Raw genomic sequence first — 24,541 nt, 5'->3', positions numbered from 1 at the left:
AAGTCTGTAACTTTAACTTCGATCCACAAATATGCAGTAGAAAAATGTACAGTTTTAAATTGTATTAAAAGAATCATTTAACAAAAAAAAAAAAGTGTATTAAATAGTGAGGGAAATTTAATGATTAATGTGGGAAACAAAACTTTGGTTGGGGATAGATAGTGTTATCCCTCTTTGATTACGAGTATTTTGTTATGAGTTATAAGTTATAACTATAACATAAATTATAAATTACAATAATATAATACATATAGATAAATAAATAAAAAATATACATACAAATAAATACATATATATATATGTGATTGAAATATTAGCAATATAAATAATTACGAAAAATGAAAACTGTGATGCAACTCCAATAGTAACAAATGTTTATTTGATATTATTTGAACCACAATACATCGTGCAGTTCTAACGTGATACTTGTACTTCTACAAAATTTTATGCGGTTAATTAACTACACAAATCACAAACACAATTTTTCAAATAAAATATATATTCAAAATAACTTGTTAGAAGTGTATTCAATTTGAACATATACAGACTGTTATAATGAAGAATTCTTAACCGTTACCTCCAATTTTAGAAATAGTGACTAACCAATATCAATTTTTAAGAGATGCACGTATTAGTAATACACATAATTAATGCACGGTGAAATTGTGTTTTCTAATGCGAATATTATACAAAAAGTCAATCAAATAAGTCTAAGTCTGTAAAATGTTTTATAATATGAAAAAATACATAATTTACATTTCCGCCAAAAAATACAAAAAAATATTATGAGAAATATTTTAAACTCGCACTTTGTAATATCTGCGAACCAACTTTTGGAGTTGTGGGATGAGTGTCGATCAAATTCAAAGAGCGTGTCGGTCGACACCACCAATTTCTAGTACGATCGGTTTGTTTTAAATCATCGAATTATACGGATTTGGTTTAGGAGAAACCCTAAACCGAGATATTAAAGATTGTAGGTCAATCTAGGCTTTGGAAGCAGCCTCTTTTGTCGTTTCCAGAAAGAAAAAGAAACAAGGAGAAGTTCTAGTGAGTCTTTGAGAGTTTTTTGAGAGTTCTTGGCCCTTATTTGAGAGATATGTATGTGGGAGTGGAGATTCTGAGGCAAGAGGCGTGTTAGAAGCTTGTTAGGGTGTTAGGTTCTTTATTGTTCGGTCAGAATCTTCCTGTTTAAGAGGTGAGTACATGACAATTGCTTATTTAAGCTTAAAAATCCTCTGTTTTGGTGTTCTTTTGAGTTGTGTGATTGATTCCCTTATTTGTTGTGTGATTTTCGTGTTCTTTGTGGCTTGGTTTTTTTCTTTGGGATGCCTTGGACGAGCGGGAGGCGTTTGGAGACAGAGATCTAAGCTGGAGATCGAAGGAAAACGATGCTCAGCATGGGTGTCGATTGACACATCTAAGATTTTCGGAGAATGTCGAGCATGTTTCATTTGACACCAAGAGGGTGTCGGTCGACACCAACCTTCGCCAGGTGTCAGTGTCGATCGACCCCATTCAACAGATGGCTGATACTTGTTTTACCTGTGTTGTGTGTTGTTTTTTGAACATTGAGTTTTCGATTGCTTGTATGTATAGTCCAGTAGATGGGAGGATTGCCTCACTGAGTATTTTTGATAATACTCATGCGTCTCAACTATTGTTTGTGATGCATGTAAAGACAAGGTATCTGAGACGTAGAATCATGGCGATGAAGAGAAGGATGATCTAGGATCTCGGTTTCGTCTTGTTAGTCTAAATATTTATGTTGTTGAAACCTAGTTTAGAAACATGCTAGATTGTTGGATATAGTAATTAGGATGTTCTTGTATTGATGTTATGTTGGAGATGGTTATGTTGTTGGTATATTTCCGCTCTGTATATTGATTATTTACATATTGATTATTGATTGTTTAATGATGATTTATGGATTGGTTGTTTTAATTATGTATTATGGTATAGTTAATTATGTTATTAAAAAAGAAACGGGCCAGTTGTTTCACACTTAAATGGATATGTAGTTGTTGTCAACTTAGTGTATAACTGGATATGTAGTTGTTTCCAAATTACTGTATAACATTAGACTGATTATATAAATCTCATATCTTTCGAGATACAATATATGTCTATGCTACCGGTTTATGTGATTAATCTCATACCATTCTCTGCTTCACACAAACCTAAATCAATATTTTCTTGCATTTCCATGAATCTATTTTCATATTTTTAATAATTTTTAAACGTTTGTGAACAAAAATCATATACGTATATTCATTATTTTCGATTTTACAATGTTTTAAATGTTTTGAAAATCTAAACTGGTGATCAGTTAATTAATTTATCAATGTCATGAGCTATTATATTTTTAAACAGTGATCCAAATTCGGCGTTGTAAAAATAAGAAATTACAAAGTATTCAATGGTCTGATGAAATCTGAATCAATATCCTTCAAATATTTTAAAACATGAGACAAGTACAATTATATCATTGTAGAAGGCACAAGTAAAACATGAACCGATTGAGAGAATCAGTTGAGGTCCCTATTTTGTCGGCAGTTCACATTGACATCACATGTCATATTGATGGGTTGTGGAAGAGATATAGTTTGTTTGCTAAATAGTCTTTTTATGTTTTTTTTTTCCTTGTAATAAATTGCTTTATATTAAAACAGTAAATAAAATTTCTACACCCAAAGATTGAAAATTTTCGGCCCGACATATCGAATCAGGACACATGGTAATCCCAATCCGAATCCAAGACAGCTAAGTTGCTTGTACAAACTAATATTTGTTCAATTGCATATAAACAAACTGTCTATTTCGAAATAGGTCAAAACATGAATAGGCAGTCTGGAAAAATTATTGGGGATAAACTAGACTAGATCTTAGGCTTTTAACCGGAGTTTCAGAGATCTTGAGGAGAACTTAAGTCAAATTGTTGCTATTTCCAGCAACCAATTTATTTAATTAACTGATGTAGTTTGTGGTTACAAAGTTTAAGCAACTATTTAATTATTTTATTTGTCAAATAAAAGATTGAATTCTAACTTGTTGCTGTCGATCAGATATTGGATTAAAATTTATCTATAATAAACTTAGTTTTGTGTATATGAAGGACAATATTTAAATTAGTATATGACAGTTACTGAAATTAATCTTTCGTCATTGCGTATGGGGTCACTTGGACGCATATGTGCCACTCGTGCATTGAATACTGTATGCTTACAAGTATTTAATATTGTGTTGCCTGCCAAAAAAAACATTTAATATTCTGTAAGTTAGCCTTGACCTTTCTTCTATATAAATCTCCTAACATTTCATAAATGAAATTAAGGAGCAGATCGAATAAAATTGAATTTTAACAATTGAAATGCCAACTACTTTGTTCCACTTTTAGATGGTAACATGTATATATATCCTACCATAATAGATTTAACAACAGAGGTCAACATTAAATGATTTAAACACAAATCCTAAATCACAAATCATAAACAATTTCAGGCAGACGCTGCTGTGACAACCCGTCCCGCAGATCCCACTAGCCCACTGCTAATTGTCCCAACGGACCGTTCGTAGACTTTACTAGCCCACCGCTAGCCACCCAAACGGACTCCAACCTGGTTCTACCAGTAGGTTATTGGTGTGTCAGACGTTACTCGAATCCTGGTCCCCACCCTTTAACAACCTTCCCACAGGACAAGTTGTCACCAATTGAGCTGCAGATCAATTGGTGACAACCAATCTTGGAGTTATATCTAGTTTAATGTTTAGTTGAAAAAAAAAACAACAACAACAGTATTAACAAAACCAATGAAACTGAAACCGTGTCTCTATGTGAAAACCTATACATTTTGAAGATATATCAAGTGTACCAAACTTAATGCAAACCATAGTTTAAACCAATTTGATACGATTTTTTCATACAATTGATTTAATGAATAGTTAGTATTTTTTATTTTTATATCTTCATATTATGTTTTCGAAAACAATCGAGGTCCAAAAACTAATATTTTGTGAACTTACATTCCTTTACTACTGAACTAAAGCAATTTGGTTTGTCGTTTATTTTAGATATAGCATCATACTAATTTTATTTACTGTTGTAATGGTAAAATATAATGGTACAAGATGACGGCACAACTAACAATGGTAATGAATAGCAAGAAGAAACGTTAGCTTATTTATCAAAAACAAAAGACTTCTTCTGTTTCATTATAAATGATGTTTAAGGTTTACATAAAAATATTATTAAATTAGGGTTTATTAAAAAAATTATTAAATAAAATAAATTTAACTAATAACAAAATTTATTCAAAAATATGATTGGTCAGAACAAATTAAATATATTTAATTTTGTAAAAAAAAAACTGAAAACATCACTTAATATGAAACAAAGATGTTTTTGCTCAAACATCACTTAAAACAAAATGGATGGAGTAAAAAATGTTCGCTCAATGATTGTTTTGTCTAGTAAACATTGAAATGGTGTTGCGGTTAAGTAGTTTTTAAATTTTCAACTGTGAAGATAAACTAGAAAGGTTTTTAGATTACAAATTTGTTATCTAGTCGGATAGAAGTCAAATACTGATTGGTTTTTCAAGATAAACTTATCTGTATTCAGCCTATTTATTTTATTTATTTTCTTCACAGGCTGTATGTTTTAAACTGTAACTTTGGTTTTTTATTTATGTGGATAAAATTACAGTAGACTCTAACCAAAAATGTCATACTATAACATAAAATAAAATTTTCATTCCATATATATAGATATATTAGCATGTATAGTTTTTTTGGGTAATATTATAGATAGTTAATAGCATAAATCTTATAAGCGGTATAAAATTACATAAGTAAAATCTTAATGTTACATCACTAGAAAAAAAAAATTGATTTAGATAAAATCCATGATACGTTAATTATTTAACTACAGAACTTGGTTGAATAAAATTTGACTCGACATTATATATCTTAATATAATAAACTGTCGATTTATGTTATATATATATATATATACTAGAAGTATACTCTCGCGATATGCGAGATAACTTTATAATAATTTTAACATATACTAAATTTATTAAAATATTTAAAATTATATATTTTGTGTTTTGATAAATTATCTCATGTTTGTTATTTGTTTTGTTTTTAAATAAATATTCTCGATCACTTAAAATGAATGACTATTGATTAGTTAAGCATTAAATATCTTATAATATATGGTTACTTTGGTACTTATGGAAATCGAGAAATAATTTCATTTTTAATTCTATTGATGAGTGACCTCTTTCTATGATACTTAGAGCCCAAGGTGAAATTGATGAATGGATCATGCACACTACTTCCGAAAATAAACACCAAGACTCCTTAACAGGACAAAATTCCCAAGAAAACTGGAAAAGACCAGCTCCACCATTCATTAAATGCAATTATGACGCAAAATTCGATCCCATAACTCATGACACAAAAGATGGATGGGTATTCCGAAGTAATACAGGTGCAACTTTAGGATGGGAATCATCGATTCTAACTACTGCAAGTACTTCTCTAGAGGCTGAGAGTAAAGCTCTCCTTGTAGCAATTCAACAAGCTTGGATAAGAGGACTTACATTAGTTTGTTTTGAGGGAGATTGTGAAATACTCACCAAGATAGTCAATGGCAAGAATTATGATATATCGATAGATGGTATTTACTATGATATCATCCTTTGGGCAAGCAAACTACAACATGTTGATTTTGTTTTTGTTAAGTGTCATTGTAATAAATTAGCTCATCTTCTAGCTAAGTATGGATGTAATACTTCAAGCTTTTACTTTAAATGTTTCTCGCCACCTGTTTGGCTGACAGACCAATTGTATCATAACTTTTTAAATTTTTAATAAAATCACCATTTAGACGGGAAAAAAAATATATAGAGCTCTTCATGTTTTGATGCACAATCAAGACGTACACACATTTTTTTACGTTGGGAAAAAATATTGATTACGTATAAAATAAAATGCGGATGAGCATGGACATTATGTATTAGTTTGTCCACTTTTAACATAATCTATAAAACATCAATATCTTCTAAAACCAGACACCTCCAAGAAGGGCGAGACAGTAGCTTGAATTTCTCGAATAACCTCTTCTTGAACCGAAACTCATGTTCTTCCTTCATTCTCTGTGTAATTAAATTCATTAATTAGATAACTAAAGGTATCATAAATAATTTTGATATTTATATATTACCAGCATGCTTCACACATGCTTAAAAGTTTTATTATTATAATTTGAATGTTTTAGCAATAAAATATTTTAATCTTAATAAATTATACAAATGACTTCAAATGCAATTCTGTTCTAGAAGTAGAATTCTTTCTGTTTCTTGATTAATTGAATTTGGAAAAGAAAGTTCTATGTAAGATATTTCTATATTTTGATCACGTACTTTATATCTATTGAACATACTAAATGCAAACTGAATTTTAGTTTAGAATTGAGTAAAAAAAATGTTATTAATATATATTAATATGTTATTATATCAAATAAAGGACTATGGAAATGGTTATCGGAAACAAAGTTAATAAATACAAACAAATACAGTTGTAACGTTAAGGAACAAATTTAAAGTAATAGTATTCGAAACAGTTAATATTTGTTTAAACTCATTTTCATGGGTAATACATACAAACACACTTGTATAAAATATAGCATGGGTGATAAGTAGCATAAATATTGTGACTAAGATATAAAATCTATTAGAGTTTATGAATTATGATCTAATACTAAAATTTTTATATTAAAAATTTATCAAATGGATCAAAAGAAAAACAAATTACAACATTGATATACAAAATAGGCATTTGAAACAACATTTACCAACATTTACAAGTGAGAATGTGTTATGTGCCTAAGACATTCTTCATCTAACTCTTTCTAATGAATAACCATATTTCACATGTTCATTTCTATATATGCTCCAAAATTTCGACTCAACTTATTTATTTCAAAACCTACAAATGTCACATATAGAAAAAAGTTAAATATTACAAAATTGAGAAAATCATTTGAGAGGTAGAATAAGATGTTTAATGAAGACTTTGTCTAGGTATTAATAGATAAATTTGTAGTAGTATTAGAGGTTTTTCAGTTTTTTTTGTGGTCAAACATCATGGGAGTTATGGTTACATTTCAAAGAATAAATATACCATAAGTTTTGTCTGTGTTTTTTTTTTTTTTACAAAACACAAATTGTATTGCAATTAATACATTAAAGTGTATTCATATGATGAAAGATTTGTTTTTGAAAATTTTCAAACATCACGGGAGTTACATTTTCAAGAATTAATATGCAATAAATTGTGTTAATGTTTACTCTTAAAGATAAATTAAATATTATATTGTTTTATATCTTGAAATTATTTTAGAATAAATTGATTTGATATTTTGGCAAAAAAACTGTGAAACAAATATTATACTTTTTTGTCAACAAATAATTATTATAATATTATAATATTTTTATAGCTTGAAATTAGTAAAGAATTTAATAACTATCACATTATATTTTTCCAAAATTATGATATTAATATTTAAATCTTTAATTATCAGAAATTTATTTTGTCTAAATTTATAATAAGAAATTCATTCTTTCTTATTTGCAAAATTATAATGTTATGGTAATCTTATATAAAATATTGAAAATGATACGTATGAGAAATTATAATGTTATGTTAATTATATAAAATATTGATAAAAGATATCTCTATATAATTACTGAAAGGACATTGCATAAATGTCAATATATTTTTTAGTACAGAAATATCATCTAAATTTAGTGAATATGAAAATAATGTATGTATTTTTGAGAAAAATAAATTAAAATAATTTAATAATTAGAAAATGAGGACAGTTGTCAAAAATATATACTGCCAAATATCATCGTGTTATGCAAAGTTAGGAGAAAACCTAACTTATATTGTGTACGATGTATATATGTCGTAGCTTAAATTAATCTTTCCAGTTATGTGTGAAAGAGAAAGAGGTTTCCGTATTTACGTATAATTAGGCTTATCCATTGTGGTCGATTAATTGTTATGTATGATAAGTCAAAATAATATTTTCTTTGGTAAATGTATTTATCAATCATTTATAAAAATATTTTGAAATCTTGATAAAGTCAAAATTAAAAAAATGTATTTTTACTTTTCTAAAATAACATAACTTAAAATTGAAATAAAACTTGACTCGAGAGATTATCTTTAACTTTTACAGAAAAATGTCTCACGTCCACGTTAGCTTTCCAATCCAAACCCCCCATTTGAGTAGAAAACCAAAATGACCAAAAAACTTGATTGAGTGAAATGGAATAATACTCATAATAATGACCCATCAGGCATCCATGACCATCATCCCTCATTTTATACAACCAAGCAAGCCCACTTTGACAAATTAGATCATTCTCTCTCTCTCTCTCTCTCTCTCTCTCTCTCTCTCTCTCTCTCTCTCTCTCTCTCTCTCTCTCTCTCTCTCTCTCTCTCTCTCTTGTCTCTAGCTTTCATTTGTTAATACCAGAGACTCTGTTGCATCAGATATGGTGGTGGTGGAGGAAGAAAGAGGCATAAAAGAAGGGCTTTTACAGCTCAATGACCAAAACGACGATCCTGAATGTCGAATTACAGCTTGTGTTATCTTTAACTTTTGGTGTTGCTGTGAGTTTCTTTATCCTTATCCTTTTTTTTTTCTAATACAAAATTCATATTTAAAAAAAAAATATATCTTAATTATGTTCTATCTAATTTTCTTTTTCTTTTTTAACAGACTGGTTATACATCAGGTGCTGAGATAGAACTTATGAAGGATTTAGATCTTTCTATCGCGCAAGTATGTTTCTCTGTTTTGTTACTCTTGTTTCTATGTCGGAAAAAAAAAAAAAACTCTGTTACAAGGTGGTTTTCATAATGTTTTAACCTTAAATAACCAAAAGAAAAGTTTGCGTAACAGAGAGCGAGTGATGACGACGACACATATGCAAACAAATATGTAAAATTGTTTTTTTTTTATCCATTTAAAATTGAAATAAACAACCATCAATTATCTAAAGAAGAAATATATTATATATATAGTCGTACTCGTCCGTGATCCCAATGAAGTATACTTTGTTTGCTTTGCTGGTCTGGTTCACCTCCATTTTAACCCTTTTTTGAAACTATTATCATAAATCTAATAACCCTACCTAAAGAATATAACTATAATATCCTGATATATGGAGTTGTCGAAACAATCCAAAAAGATAGTATATATATAACAGTATCTATCAATAATTCCATCATTACTGAATCAATCTCTTGTCACTCTCTCATCTACAATAATAGAAGTACCATTTACTCATGTCATTTGTTTATATATCTTTCATGATTTTTTATTTAGAAATAATAAAGTAAAAGAATTAGTATGTATTAGTTTCAGTAACTTAAACCCAATATAAAAATTATCTACTCAACTTTTTTTAATTTCCCTTTGGATTAATAGTTTTTTGATTAATCATTTTTGTTTTTCCAGTTTTCAGCGTTTGGCTCATTGGCCACGTTAGGAGCTGCAGTTGGTGCACTGTTCAGCGGTAAAATGGCTATGGTCCTCGGCAGAAGAGGGGTAACTAATGAACCATTATTCTTGATAACTCAATTTACCATTTCTTTTTTCTTTCTTGACTATAGTTTTCGTATTTGTCTACGTGCATTTGATTACCAGTGCCATTTTTTACTAAAACTTAAAAGTTAAAACATATTTTTTTTTTTGGTAAAAAAAGTTAAAACATATGCTTATAAGTTTTATTTCTTACTTTTGAAAAAGACAATGTGGGTCTCAGACATCCTAAGCATCACTGGTTGGCTTTCCATCGCTTTCGCTAAGGTATTAATCATCATTTCTAACCTCAAAAATACCTATCCTAAGGTCCCAGATATTCTAAAGCATCTCTTAGAAAATAAACAAACCATTTAATTTATAGTTGTCAACATAAACCGAACAGTACTTAAATACTGAATTTATGTTATGTTTGGAACACAAAAGGATGTGATGTTGCTGAACTTCGGAAGAATCTCCTCAGGGATAGGTTTCGGCTTGACTAGCTATGTGGTAATTATATTAACTTATAGTTAAGTTTTTGTTTTTATTGAATTTCATCTTGAACAGTTTGGTTTTTATTAATTTATTTGTGATCTAAATTATTTTTGCTTGTTTACCTATCAGGTACCTGTCTATATAGCAGAAATTGCACCGAAACATGTCCGCGGTACATTTACCTTTTCAAATCAGGTAAATACTTTAATATATGTAAGGATATAAGTGTCCACCAACATCAAAGAGTAAAAATCAAGACAATTTTTTTTTTTGAATGAATGTCAAATTTATTCATCAAAATAACTTTGGTTACAACAAGTGCATCGTTTCCGGAAAAAAAAAATAATAATAATAAGAAGACTATAAACAAATACAAAACTATACCAGCCAAAAAAAAAAAAGTTATACCCAAATTAAAACAAATCCAGTAAATGTTGTTTTTCTTAAATTAAAATAGTTAATTAGCTTTGTCGTGAGTACGTAGATTGATCCTTTGTTATTCTCGTCTGATTATGTATTAGCTTCTTCAAAATGCTGGACTCGCCATGGTTTATTTTTGTGGGAATTTCATGACTTGGAGGATGTTGGCTGTATCAGGTAAAAGTAAAACTATAAATATCATATCAACTGTGGAGAAATTAATATATATATAGATATATATTAACTGATAAAAATACAATTTTTTTTCCCCTGTCTAGGTGCTTTACCATGCATCATTCAAGTAATCGGTTTATTCTTCGTACCAGAGTCCCCAAGATGGCTGGTTGTTCATTTTTTTTTTGTTAATACCCATTAACATAATTTATCAACCATGGGAAGATATGAAACCAATCAATTTAAAATTTTGAAGGCAAAAGTTGGTACAGATAAAGAACTAGAAAATTCACTGCTTCGGCTTAGAGGGAGAGATGCTGATATTTCACGTGAAGCCTCCGAAATTAAAGTGAGTTTTACTATTCTCATAATATTTTCAGCTATAAAGTACGTACAATGTAAAAACAATGTAAAGTTTGAATGATTTTGTTTTGTTTTTCAGGTTATGACCAAAATGGTAGAAAATGATTCGAGGTCGAGTTTTTGTGATTTGTTCCAGAGAAAATATAGATACACCCTCGTGGTACAGTTAATTTTACATGTTTGAGATATAAGTACATAAAACTTTATTCGTAGTATTCTACCTTTCATATTTATCTGCATAGCATTCAATTTTTTTTTATTTTTTTGTTGTGATTTTATATCTTAGGTAGGAGTTGGGCTAATGTTGATACAACAATTCTCAGGAAGTGCTGCTGTAATCTCTTATGCAAGTACCATTTTTAGAAAATCTGGTAAGATTAAGCTTTTGATTCTTTTTATATAGACACGTCACACATATACAAATTGAATCTGCAAGTGATGTATTTGCATAGAATTTCCAGTTTTTATAAGATTTTTTTCATTACTTTTGTGGAAGAAAATATCTTAGTAAATATTTACCATGAGGTTCCTCTTTCCATTTACTTTTTGGTTAAAATTTATTTCTCAAAAAAAAAAAGAGTATATAAATGTATGGAGGAGAGTAAAAGCTGATCAAAATAATAAAATGGAAAAACAGAGCACAAGCTGAAGAACAAAAAACAGGTTTTCCAACTTTTTTTTTTCTTTGCTTAGTAATTTGTTTTGAGTTAAAACAGGTTTTCCAGTGGCCATTGGAATGATGATGTTAAGCCTCTTCGTGGTAAGGTTATATATATACTTTTTTTTGTTAATTTATATGCATGAAAATTGATTATATATTTAACTTAAACTTTTAATTAGTAAAACTAAAATTAAAACTACAATTTCAATTGGTAACCCCATACTACAATACTACATGGATTAAATCCTATAGTATTTTTGAAATTAGTTGTTATTTAACTACTATAACTGACTAACTGTAATGTTTTTGGCATTTTAATGATCATTTTGTGTTAAGTTAAATAATTTGCAAAAACAATTCTACTCTTGTTAGCATTAAATGGTATTTTCTGGCTATTCGCAGATGCCAAAAACCATGAGTGGTCTCATTCTTGTCGATAAATGGGGCAGACGTCCTCTCTTGTTGGTGAGAACGTCTTTACTTTTTACGTACCTTCAGACAATCTATAAAAGATATAACATTAAAAAGCTGATTAATATTTTGATTTGATTACCATTTTGATATAACATAGACGTCTGCGCTTGGGATGAGCATAACATGCATGCTTCTTGGGTTCTCCTTCACATTACAGGTTATTTAAAGTCTTTTTCGTTAATAACTATATTACTTTTTATCTATTCTATTCTTAACCTAATATTAACTTATTTCTCTAACAATTGTTTTGCTTATTTGCTATGAGCAGAAAATGCAATTGCTTTCGGTGTTAACTCCAGTATTATCGTTTATATGTTTTATGGTAAAACATTTTTTCTCCTTGTACAAAATATATTTAATGAAATGTTTATGTCTGTTATATAAATAAAATGTAATTAACAATGATTTGTATCGGCAGCTTTATATTGCAACTTATGCAATAGGCTTGGGAGGCCTCCCGTGGGTAATTATGTCGGAGGTACATAAACTACTTCCATATTTATTTTTGGTCATATTAATTTTTTATTTTTTCATGGAAGAAATAATGTACCATTTAATCTTATAAAAAAAATTGGTATATGAATTGCTAGACATGTCACTCAACAGTTTTTACAGTTTTCTAAATTATTCTCTAGCATACATTCTTTTAAAAGTAAAGAAATTCCTCGAGTTTTTGATTTAACAAAAGATTTTTGAAATGATAAATCTGATTTACAACTTTTAGTTAATTTTCAATACAAAAATTTAATAAAAAACCTAGAGTTTTTTTCAACAGTTAGATGAATTATATAGTGAATTTTTGAATTTGACATTTTCGTAAATTTTTTGTTTTTTTTTGTTTTTTTATAAATCTAAATGGTTATATCTCTTCATTGTAAAGGTCTGTCTTTTCACTATATTTTATTTATATATTTTCATCAAAACTTTTGTTTTAATAGGTGTATGATGTCATTGACGTGTATCTATTTAAATAATCATGTCTTTTGAACTCTCTTTATATTTGTCTCTTCATCATTAACCAACAAGTTTATTGAAATAAAATTTTCATTTTATGTTGAATCTAAATAATTGAATATTACAAACAATTTACAATTATTTAATATCAAACAATTTTAGAAATGATTATAGCATTAGATAAATATAAAATTTAACATAATATAAAATTCACAGTTGTGTATATTTATCGTAACTTTTTGGGAAACCAATATTTTAATATTTAATATTTAAAAGTAATAATAATAATCTGAATAAATGCAAACAACAATTGCGACTTTTTAGTATTTTTTTGTGAAAAACTGGTTTTTTTTTTAACTTAAACAGTTGTATTAAATTTTTTTTAATAAACTCTTTTAACGTCTATTTAAATAGTCATGTCTTTTGAACTTTCTATATAATTGTCTCTTCATCAATAACTAACAAATCATAGTTCGTTGAAACAAATTTTCCTTTTTATGTTCAATTTAAATAATTTCAATATTAATATATAATATCTAATATTCAATGTTATTCTATAATCTAACTAAAATTTTAGAAATGATTATAGCAATATAAAAATTTAATAAACCTTACTATAGAATTTATAGTTGCGTCCATTTATCATAAATTTTTGTTAAAAACTATTTTAATATTTAAATTTTATTTTATCATGTTTTGTATTTTATTATGTTAAAAGTAGTGTATTTTAATTTCAATTTTTCTTTGATAATGTTTCACTCATTATTAAATACATTTTTAATTATAATTATTTAATAAAGATTACATTTACTCATTACAACGATTAGTTCAATATTCTTAGTTAATATCACTTTGTTACTATGATTTTTTTAATTGTAGCTCTTTACCATAATTCTTCATAAAATATCTTATATATTTAGAATACTTTAAACGATATTTTTTGCAAAGTTACGTCTATTCTACATAATATTTTTTGTTTATAAATTTTTATTTTGATGGTTGTGTTTTTAGTAACAGTTTATGTTTAATGTTTATGTATTCAAACTATTCTATTATATATAAATTATTTCATAATGTATAATTTTAAATTTTGAATTTATTTACTTTTTTCTAAAATACTTCTCCCGCGACCTCTAAGTCCTAGTAATAATAAAATTAACAAACAAATAAAAAAAAATGTAAAACTTGTAATAATAATTTTATGAGTAAACATACGAAAGGAAATCATAATTTTATGAGTACAAAACCTATATCTTGAGAAACTATGGAGACAGGCAGATGGTCGGAGCTGTCGAACGATATCTTGAGATCATTATTGGAACGTTTGAGTATTGTGGATTTCCACCGCGCAAAGATCGTGTGTCGGAATTGGTATATATGCTCGAAACAAACTTCGCGGCGGCAAAAGAGATCTCCATGGCTGATGCTGTTTCAAGAGAGCAGCGATTGTGTGCTTTACAACCCGGACGAAGATAGAGTTTACAAGAAGAGAAAGAGAGACTTTTCAAGGATTCGATTCCTGGCAAACTCAGGTAACTGATTCCTGACGCTAGATTCTGGATCCAATCTCTGTATCGTAGATGTGTTTAGCGACGGTAGGATCAATCTTCCCCCTCTACACTCAGTTAAGGGTGGCCATTTTACTCTTAAGCGGATAGGAGATGGGGAATTCATCGAGAGAGTAGCTAGTGGTGACTTAGGTTACTCAAATATGAGTGTGGTTGATCTGAGAGGTCTTTTGTGGGTAGACGAGAACAAGGAGGAGGAATACACTGTCGCATGGTTTTTTGATACAGGTTCCCCATATATAGCCTTTTGCAAGAAGGGGGAAGATCATTACCGTACCATCCCAACACGGATCGATGTTCCCAGAGAGTTTCGAGGCTTATCTGACATGGTACTCCGGGGTGACATTCTTTACGTCTACACAACTCGCCGATTCATTCGAATCCTGGATTTGTCTGGACAAGAAGGTTTCAAGGATGTGTCCAACACTAACATATTACTACCATTTTATCCAGCTTCTCCTCCGAGTGATGATGAAACTACATATGATGGAGCAATCTCTAGTCATAACATTGCTGTTACAACCTCGGGAGAGGTTTTGTTGGTCGAGAGCATCGCTTATAAGGCAACCTCTGAAATACCTAGGATCTTCCGCCTCTACAAGACGGATCCTAATCCATATCCGGATGAGCTTATACACAAACCGAACCTGTCTGTCGAGGTAGATTCTTTAGGCAATGAGGCCCTCCTTCTGGATTTAGGTATCACTGTGCCTGCTGACCCTACCCTCGGTATCCAACCAAACTCCATCTACTTCACCCGTCATCACCGTCTTCGTAACTGTAAACTGAAACCTTCATGCCCAGACATCTGCCCCTGCATCTGTGTATTCAATCTTGACACAAAGAAGCTAACACAATTCCCCAGCCTCTCCGACTTGAAGCCCAAGGATGCTCGATGGTTTCTCCCGTCTTAATTTGATTCTCTCTGCCTTTATTTCCAGGTTCTCTTCTGTTTCTTCGTTTTATCTTATTGTTTTGTATTCCTCTTATTTCCCTGTTTGATCTATCTAGCAACAAAGAAGACACTTAAGCGATTTCCCATGGTTTCTCCTCTCGGGTCCTGATTTGTTTCTTCCTTCATTTTGGAGATTTGCAGATCCCTGTTTTTATATCTTTTTCATTTATATTCGTTTCTCTTACATGACAGCTCTAAAATAAGTGAAATAACAATAAGCAAGTTTATTTATGCTTTGTGGTCGGTCCTATTGATCTTCATGGATTAATACACAAATCTTCAACAAGCAAGAATAACAAGAAATAAGCCAGTAGAAGAATATATCAGGATGATTGCGAATGTGAATGCTGTCAATTCAAACACCCAAGACTCCAAAACCAGCTGCAACGCCGCCTTCATCTGATGATGAGATCTTCGTGCGCATTAGATAACCACTCTGCTCGTTTACTATAACTTTGTCTTTGTTCCTACACATTTCATTTAATGGCACAAAGTTAAGTAGAGAATGAATGAAACATTACCAAATTCTTCTTCTTTCTGCTCTTGTGTACCTGAGGTATGCACCATAGATACCGAGTTCTGATATAGCTTGACTTTTATGGTAGACACTACGATGAGGGGAGAGATCCTACGATGAGGTTCTAGGTATTGTCTGCTCTTTTCAAATTCTACGAAACTTGTCACTTAGGGGATGAGTTAGAGAACATATAAAGGTCAAATTTCATCATATCATAGAGTCGTCGTTGCCTACAAAGTTAATTTTGACTCAATAAAACCAAAACTTTATACTGACTTGGTAAAAAGACATTCAAGTGAAAAAAGAATACGTTAGTAAACGGATAACATCCTCCTAGACTTAAATCACATTGTTCCAGTGTGAACAAATCTAGAAAAGATGGGAAAATATATATATGTATATATATATATAAATGCGTAAAAGTAAAGATAGGCCCGAGTAACCTGGATTGTGTGAAGGAGGTTCTGCACCGAAGCTTAGAGAAGCGTCATCATTGATGAGGTCGTTTTTAAATTATACCATCTGTTTTGCTAGAAGCGCGGCATAGTTAACTCTACTTGGAAAATCAACTAATGGTATCTTCAAGACAAGAAGTTCATCGTCAAGGACTGAGTTTTGGGCGGTTCGGGCGAAGATGGTGTTGGCGAGTAGCTTATACATGCATCTAATGGTCGCGTGTGATAGTGCAGATGCTTTGGTCTTCCCGCTAGTGAAAGTACTTTGTCCAATTCGTTGCCACACAACATCAAACTTTTCCGATCCAAAATCGATTGCATCTTGGTATGTAAATCTAAGTGCTTCGTCTAGTTGTGGAATAGAGATGGTATAGTGCTTGTCATGAACTGTGAAGGAGAGCATATCATCTCGCACCAAAGGTGAGTGTGCACGAGGGAAGGCAAGTGATATTGTGGCAAGGAATTGCCTCGTCTCTTCTTTGTAAATTTCTTGACGAGTACTGGACTTTATGAAACAAGTACTAGTTCATTCAACATAATAAGGCCTTCTCCATCGGAAGGTTGTTATTTGAGGATGTTATAATTTTTTTAACAATAAATTTTGTACTTTTTAAAAATAAGAACCTTTATAAGGTTAATTAAAATTATCCCTCTCCAATGGTGAAACTTTTATTGGAGTTCTTATTGAGCAAAAAATATGCAGCCTGCAAATGAAATAAGAAGAATTCAAAGTCTGCACTAATTATGTTTTGCCATTTACTCTTAACACATATTCACTAGCTTTGTATACTATACAATAGCTTCTGTACCATGTTCCTTCAAGCTCTATCTATTTACCATGGTCTATACAGGCGATTTTGATCTCAGCGAAGGGTTAACATCTGATGTATTCTTCCTTTTGTTGTCCTCTTGTTCTTCTTCTTTAGATCATCTGAACAAAACAAATATTGATAAAGAACAGAACATAACACAAACCGATCCAAGCTTTCATCAAAGAACAAAACAGTAGAACAGAGAATCAGACTATGAAACGGAGAATCAGACTATAAAACCTTGGAACTCTGACATTAATCACACAGAGGGAGAACAAAACTTTGCACAGACTTATGAAACAAAAACCAAAGGAACCAACAGAAAGATCAGTTGAAGAAAGCTTTTCTCACCTATAATCTTCAGCAGAAACTGATTCATTCATTCACAACTACCAAGCATTCAATAGATAGTGAAAGCTCTTACCCGGAAATAGTGGGAGCAGATGAATTTGTTAACATCAAATAACATAGTTGCAATAACATGACAAGTTGAATTCAGTTGAGCATCAAGACTAAGACCATATGAACACTTCAAATAGAGAGACATATGCAGTCAAACAAAACACATTACCAAGAGCACAAACAAGATTTGCAGAACTCATAACGTAAATGACATTCCCAAAACTAAAATCAACAAATATAAAAGTCTTTGTTGTATTTATAATTTTATACACTCATTGGTGTTCATGAAATTCAAGTAAAATGTGTCAAATTTTATTCCACACAAAAGGATAGCCTCTAAGCATCACCATCACTCCCACAGAGAATCCAATCCAAAGCTTTATGAAAATTACCATGAGAAAGAGGTTGGTGAATCAAAATCTCCGATTTCAAAGAACAAATTCACCGAACAGCTTAACCATTGATACCGTTGAGAGTCGGCGTCGGTGTAGATGATGATATAACGGGGTCAAACAGCCGGATAACCTCAAAATCGAATCAATCTCCTCTGATTGCAACCGATTGTGAGACAAATCTCTTTCGATTTTGTAATATGAGAGCTCGCGATAGAGAGAGAGGACTCAGAGGAGTAAGGGAAAGAAGCACGATCGACAATTTTTTTTTTTTTTTGTATTAAATGATTCAGCCAACCACCAGGCGACACATCACCGTCTCTTATGAGCTTAGGTTATCCCCAATGGAGGGGTTCTAAGGCAGGTTTTAAGGGAGAAGGAAAAAAAAAAAAAAATCAGAAATAACAAAAAAAGGTAAGGGAGGCTCTAATATAACATACCCGATTGTGATTTAAGAGCTCGTACATGTCGTGATTTCGTTGGCTGAGAGAAAAATAGAAGAAGCAAAAATACAATTGTTTCGAGATTTTTTTTTTTTTCTCTCTCGATCTCTCTCTCGCTGTTTCAATCTCGATCGAAGTCCAGTGTTGATATAAGGAAGGAGAAGGATATGTTATAAATAAAGACTAACCTCGATTCGAAATTGACAATTAATATATATCTTTGGTAGCGTAGAAATGGCTTATTGTGATGGAAACGTAAATCCCAACATTTACATTCAATCTGATTCTTCGTACCCTGTTTTGGTATTTGTGTAAACTAAATGGTGTGTCAAATTTTTCAGGTTGATTGATTAAAGCCATGGTTCTTGATGGGCTTGTATCTTCACCATTAATGAGACAACAGTGTCTAAAGAAGCAGTGGGAAGAGTTGGGTAGTTGCTCCACCGTTGTTCAGAGGCATCGCTATCTCTTGACTGCATTGGCTCTTCTGGCATTCCTCTGCACTATTTATCTCTACTTTGCTGTCACTTTAGGCGCTAGGGCACTCCTCCTGCTATGGCTTGACCGGTAAAGACAAGGCAATCTGTCAATTACCTTTGGTTTAACTCACCCATGATTGTTTAGGTATGTTCATATAAAGATGGGAAAGTTAGTATTGACACTGCTGCTGGAGTGCTTGGAAGATATGCCCACGCCCAGTTACACCCTACAGTTTATTTCTTGTTTTCTCTGTGACAAAGGGTGTCACTTACGGAATGATACATTGGCTTGTCGACAAAGGGTGAGTAACAACATTATAAGCTAGCAAACTTTTTCATGTATTCATTTCACACACCTTGACATTCTGAATCGACTTCAAGAATTACATATGAAGTGTATGAATTGTCCTTGTTGGACCAAAGCTCAATGTTGTTTTGGTTGTTTGTTTGTTCATAACTGATCAAAGAGTTTGGAAGTTGAATGAAATTCGATTCAAAAAACTATATTTAAAAAAATAAGAGACTCAATATTATATTCTACTATTGGAGAAGATAATTTTAATTAGAATCTTAAAAGTTCTTGTTTTATAAACAGTACATAATAAATTCATTAAAAATTACAACAGTACATAAGACACTAAAAATTAAAACCCACCATTGGTGATGCTCTTACTCCTCTTATATAAGAAGCGGTTTTTATTAATTACACCATTTATGATTTAATTTTAATCCTCCTTTGCAAGCTTTTCCTTTAAGACCAAGAGCTTGCAAAGCGGTATTACCGAACTGCAAAGTGGGAAGTGGGTGTAAGCTTGATCTTATAGTCAACATCTTTATGCATCTCTTGGCCAACTAGCTTCATTTGCGTAACTCTTTTCTTCGTTGGTTGTTGGCGTGAGAGTCGTGAAAGTTGGGCTCAGTTGACTCGTTGTTTTCTCCATGCGATGTTGTAGAATCGGACTCTTCCTCGTTGCTTTCTCCTTGTCTTAGTGCTTAGTTATTGCTTTGGATCCTCTTGGTTCTTCTTTAATCAAGACCATCGTAGATTGGTTCGTATATACGAGCTGGTTCTAATGTGTTGTGTGCGAGTGTGTCTTTTGGGTTTTTAATGTTAAAAAAATAATTTTAATTTTTTTATATTTTAAAGAAAAGAAACTCATTTTAGTGGCAGTTAAGAGAATTGTCCATAATTGAACGAAACGTGTGACTTGGAAATTGACACAAAAGTCCCAAAAAAGAATTCTCATAATTGTGACACCTTCCTTAAATACGAAGCCTATTTTGACAAACAGAGCATTCTCTGTCTCTCTCCCACTCCTCTGTACTCTCTCCTCTGTCTCGCTCTCTCTCTCTCTCTCCCTAGATCTCACTGTCCTTTACCAGAAATTGTGTCGTATCATTACATGCATGTGTAAATGATGGTGGTGGAGGAAGAAAGAAGTATAGAGGTTGAGGAACAGCTTTTGCATCTCAATGACCAAAACGACGATTCAGGCTGTCGTATCACACTGCATGTGTTATCCTAAGCACTTTGGTCGCCGTCTGTGGTTCCTTCTCCTTTGGTGTTTGCTGTGGAGTTTCTTCTCCTTTGGTGTTGCTAGGCTAGTCCTACTTTTTACATTTTTTTTTTTAATTTGATCATTATCGTCAACTGAGTATATTAACCGAGAGAGAAAGAACATTACAAACCACATGCATTTAACCCTTAACAAAAAAAAAAAAAAAAAAAAAAAAAAGTTACAACCACACATGGATTCTCTGCCATCTTAATTTACCAATGTTCTAATAATTTAAGAACTACAAAACTCATATAAAAGACTATAATTTCGTATTATCTATTTTCATGTAAACAGTTTTTTTTCTTTCTTATGTTTATCTTACAGATGGGTTATACTTCAGCTGCTGAGATAGGAATTAGAAAGACTTAGGTCTTTCTATCGCGCAAGTATGTCTCTCGATCACTTTTTTTTTTTTAATTCTACCAACATATTTTAAAAAGCAATTCTTTTAAATACCACTAAAAATAATGTTTTCTCTCATTTTAGTTTTTTTTTTTCCAAAAATTCACTAAAAAGTATTGTTTTCCAAAAATATGACAAAATGATAATAAAATTTTAATATCAAAAATTAATCCCTAAATCCTAAATACTAAACTCAACCCCTAAAACTTTATCTTATAACTAAAATTGTCAGCCTAAACAAACAAATTTCCACCCTTAACAATTAAAAATCATTTTTTGTATTTATGGTATTACTGGACCAAAAATAATTTAGTATTTTTTGAAAAAAAAAACTAAAATATGGTATTTTTGAAAAATAAACTTTAAACGTGATATTTTGAGGATTTCCTCATATTAATCTAGTCACAGTTTATTTATCCGTAAACTAAAGAAAAAAAAAGTTTACACAAAACAGTAGAGAGTGAGAGACTGAAAAAACACGTTGGATTGGATTAGTAACAGAGAAATAAAAATTTAACAAAAATTTTACAAAGTTTAGATAGAGTGGTTAACATTATGCGCATCAGTAAAACCAATATAAAGTAGAGAGTAGATAGAGTGATTCGAGGAATGGCGTTTGGGAGGGAACATTATAAAATGTTCTGGTTTCGGGCCTGAGGGGATGTACAGGTCTAGGTTCGGAACCTTTTAGTAATTAAAAAATAAAAGTGTTTTAGAAATTTTTGACAATACCAAGTAGAGAGTATAAAGAGTGCTAACATTATGCACATGAAATTTTTTGAGAAATGTCTTTTTTTATGTATATTTTTCAAAAATAGGCATATAGCTGTCCTTTGTGGGAAAAAAAAGGCATATAGCTGTTCATTTTCAAAAGGACTCCTCATTAAATCTGAAAATGCTTATAAAGTTTAGAAGGTATTTTTTTTGATGATAACTGCTATTTAGAGAGTTCATTTAAGTGTTTCTAATGTTTTATATGGCTTTTATAAGATTTTATAATTTTTTTTATAAAATTACTATACAAATTTTATATACATATAAAAGAAATTCGTGTATAGTTTTATTAAGGTTACACATTTATTTGAATATACATTTTTTATAAGCTTTTAGAATCGGGTCGGTTTTGAAATGTGGTATAGGAAAAATTAATGACATTTTTAAAATTCTTTTTTTTTTTTTTAATTTTTATTATTGCTTTTGATATCCTTTTTTGTGACTGATTACAATATAAACGGTACACAATGTGCCACAATGGTATGATGTTGTTACCAATCATATAGTGAAACGACCGAACCTCATAATTCTGACGAGATAACCGGCGTCGAAATCGCTTCTTACAAAATTTACACAAATACACTAAATTCACCTCATCTAGTTATTGAGTCACACAACCAACCATCCCTAGTGACCGAGTAACAAGACATATGGACTGGAATATTTGATTTCGTCTAGCCACGGACAAACACTATCAACTCCTCCATTGTTGGTCGGCATATCCACCTGGTGTTAGTCTTCACCCATCACACCACTTGTGATCCAACACACATGGTATCGATCAATACCCTCCTAATGTCGGTCGACAACGATGCCCACAACATCATTTACGTCGATCCATCCTCATCTAAACCTAACCCCAGCTGTTCTTCCATGACCCAAAAACACAATAACATGCTAGACACCCAACCTTACCACATAACCGTCTATATGTCAGACCACAATGCAAACACTTGATTAAATCACAAACCAACCGTTCATATCCACCGTTGGATATATATGAAGCTTCCTATCAAATTTCAGCTGAAACAGACTTCGTTTCATCCTCTAAACATTGCTCCAAAGTATACATCTCAAACCAGTCTGCGCAGTCCATCTACAGGTGTTGGTGTCGAGGTGTTGGTGTCGACCGACACCAGAAATCATAATCCAAGCCCCTTCAAGCTTTTTCTCGCCACAAATCTCTAATCCGCCACAACCATCGATTCTAATCGCTGTAACACTAAACAACACGACTTACCTGGAGAGATGGATCTCACAATCCACCACCAATCTTCCATCCTTCTCCACACATGAAGAAGATGGATCTCTCTTCTTCTCCTCTTATGCTCCAAGCACAAGGGTATCTCTTCCTTCAACATCCTTGATGCACGACGAAGGAGAAACTCCCCTCATGACATCCACCCTGAACAGTATTTCTGGTTTACGGGCGTTACACAGAGTTATTGATATATCATATATGCAATTAAAACTAGGTTGTCAGTGGTGTCGAATTAGAAAGGAGGTATGTCTTGCCCAATTAGATCTATATTAAAACTAAACATCTAGTATGCTAATTCCGTGTTATTTGGTTTTAATTCTTTTTCACATTGAAACAAATAAGCATCAAATTTTAATGAAGAAAAATATATATGGTCGTTATCCCCATGAAGTTGAGTATACTTGGTATTAATTGGGACAACAAAAAAATCCCAATAAAATGATTTACTCAACTTTTGGAATTTATCTTCGAATTAATTATCTTTAACAGTTTTCAGCATTTGGTTCATTCAACACGTTGGGATCTGCAATTGGAGCTTTGTTCAGCGGTAAAATGGCAATATCCCTTGCAGAAGAAGAGTAACTAATTTACTTTTAATCTCATATATTCTTCAAGTTTAACCATTTGTAACTAAAATTTTTAAGGACTAAATTTTTGCATTTCATGATATTTATTATTAAGACATGTGGGTCTCTGATATCCTCTGCATCATTGGTTGGTTCTCCATCGCTTTCGCTAAGGTATTCAAATATTTTTAACTACAAACATATTTTCTCTTTGTGATACAAATATTATTTAGTAGTTTGTGGTTATAAAAAAAACCAGCAATTAAAGAGTCATTTATATTTATGTACGGAACACCAAAGGATGCAATGTGGCTGAACATCGGAAGAATCTCCTCAGGGATAGGGCTCGGCTTAATTAGCTATGTGGTATTTAGTAACTTATTAGTCTACAACTAATATATTTACATTTGATATCACTTAATAAGTTTCTTTACCTAATTTTTTTACCAAACAGGTACCTGTCTATATAGCAGAAGTTTCGCCTAAACATGTTCGTGGTACATTTACCTTTACAAACCAGGTAAATTTTAGTTCTAAAAATATATTTTAGGATGAGGGCCAACAAAAAATAAATATATCTGTTTTAAATATAAATAAATAAGGATGATGATAAAAGAAACTAATTAATAGAAGCATCCTTATTTTGGGGGACAAAGTACAAATATCCAGACTGCAATAAATATGGTTTTAGTTTGATCAAATATCTCACCCATATGAGCAAATTATGCTCGAACTAAATAAACCAATTGTGGGGACATAGTTATATAAATGATATTGACCTTGACAGAGCTATAAATTTTTAAAAGAGTTT

The 24,541-nt window shown here is 31.2% G+C and overlaps 1 protein-coding gene, 2 long non-coding RNA genes and 2 pseudogenes across 5 annotated transcripts; 4 read left to right on the top strand and 1 right to left on the bottom strand.

Annotated features, from left to right (window-relative positions):
• The first annotated feature begins 8,234 nt into the window (after nucleotides 1-8,234).
• LOC104736776 (sugar transporter ERD6-like 17) lies at nucleotides 8,235-12,780 on the top strand. The gene is made up of 16 exons (XM_019234483.2): nucleotides 8,235-8,688; nucleotides 8,798-8,860; nucleotides 9,539-9,628; nucleotides 9,830-9,889; nucleotides 10,049-10,114; nucleotides 10,229-10,294; nucleotides 10,621-10,696; nucleotides 10,798-10,862; nucleotides 10,950-11,042; nucleotides 11,136-11,216; nucleotides 11,343-11,427; nucleotides 11,773-11,816; nucleotides 12,120-12,182; nucleotides 12,289-12,348; nucleotides 12,460-12,513; nucleotides 12,610-12,780. The coding sequence occupies exons 1-16, from the start codon at nucleotides 8,623-8,625 to the stop codon at nucleotides 12,754-12,756; spliced, it is 1,179 nt and encodes a 392-aa protein (XP_019090028.2). The 5' UTR covers nucleotides 8,235-8,622; the 3' UTR covers nucleotides 12,757-12,780.
• A 1,496-nt stretch (nucleotides 12,781-14,276) lies between these two features.
• On the top strand, nucleotides 14,277-15,899 carry LOC147929652 (F-box protein At5g25290 pseudogene; annotated as a pseudogene). The gene has a single exon (XR_015578783.1). The product of XR_015578783.1 is annotated as an F-box protein At5g25290 pseudogene (transcript).
• A 1,399-nt stretch (nucleotides 15,900-17,298) lies between these two features.
• On the bottom strand, nucleotides 17,299-18,832 carry LOC147929651 (uncharacterized). Its single transcript, XR_015577431.1, has 2 exons — nucleotides 18,247-18,832; nucleotides 17,299-17,571 (listed from the first exon to the last, which is right to left on the bottom strand). It is a non-coding gene; the product is annotated as an uncharacterized LOC147929651 (long non-coding RNA).
• Nucleotides 18,810-19,422, top strand: LOC147929650 (uncharacterized; annotated as a pseudogene). Its single transcript, XR_015577430.1, has 2 exons — nucleotides 18,810-18,944; nucleotides 19,031-19,422. The product of XR_015577430.1 is annotated as an uncharacterized LOC147929650 (transcript).
• A 4,431-nt stretch (nucleotides 19,423-23,853) lies between these two features.
• LOC147929649 (uncharacterized) lies at nucleotides 23,854-24,246 on the top strand. Its single transcript, XR_015577546.1, has 3 exons — nucleotides 23,854-23,904; nucleotides 24,031-24,096; nucleotides 24,185-24,246. It is a non-coding gene; the product is annotated as an uncharacterized LOC147929649 (long non-coding RNA).
• The last annotated feature ends 295 nt before the right edge of the window (nucleotides 24,247-24,541 follow it).

The sequence above is a fragment of the Camelina sativa genome, chromosome 13 (genome assembly GCF_030686135.1).
Source record: "Camelina sativa cultivar CO46 ecotype springtype chromosome 13, ASM3068613v1".
Lineage (NCBI taxonomy): Eukaryota > Viridiplantae > Streptophyta > Magnoliopsida > Brassicales > Brassicaceae > Camelina > Camelina sativa.
This window is presented reverse-complemented; position numbering and strand designations above follow the sequence as displayed.

What these genes read in the sequence shown, in the direction of transcription:
- LOC104736776 (XM_019234483.2), top strand. Translation starts at nt 8,623, where the DNA reads ATGACCAAAACGACGATCCTGAATGTCGAATTACAGCTTGTGTTATCT. An exon ending in CATTTACCTTTTCAAATCAG is followed by an intron (nt 10,295 to 10,620) that starts GTAAATACTTTA and finishes ATTATGTATTAG; the next exon opens with CTTCTTCAAAATGCTGGACT. An exon ending in GCAGACGTCCTCTCTTGTTG is followed by an intron (nt 12,183 to 12,288) that starts GTGAGAACGTCT and finishes GATATAACATAG; the next exon opens with ACGTCTGCGCTTGGGATGAG.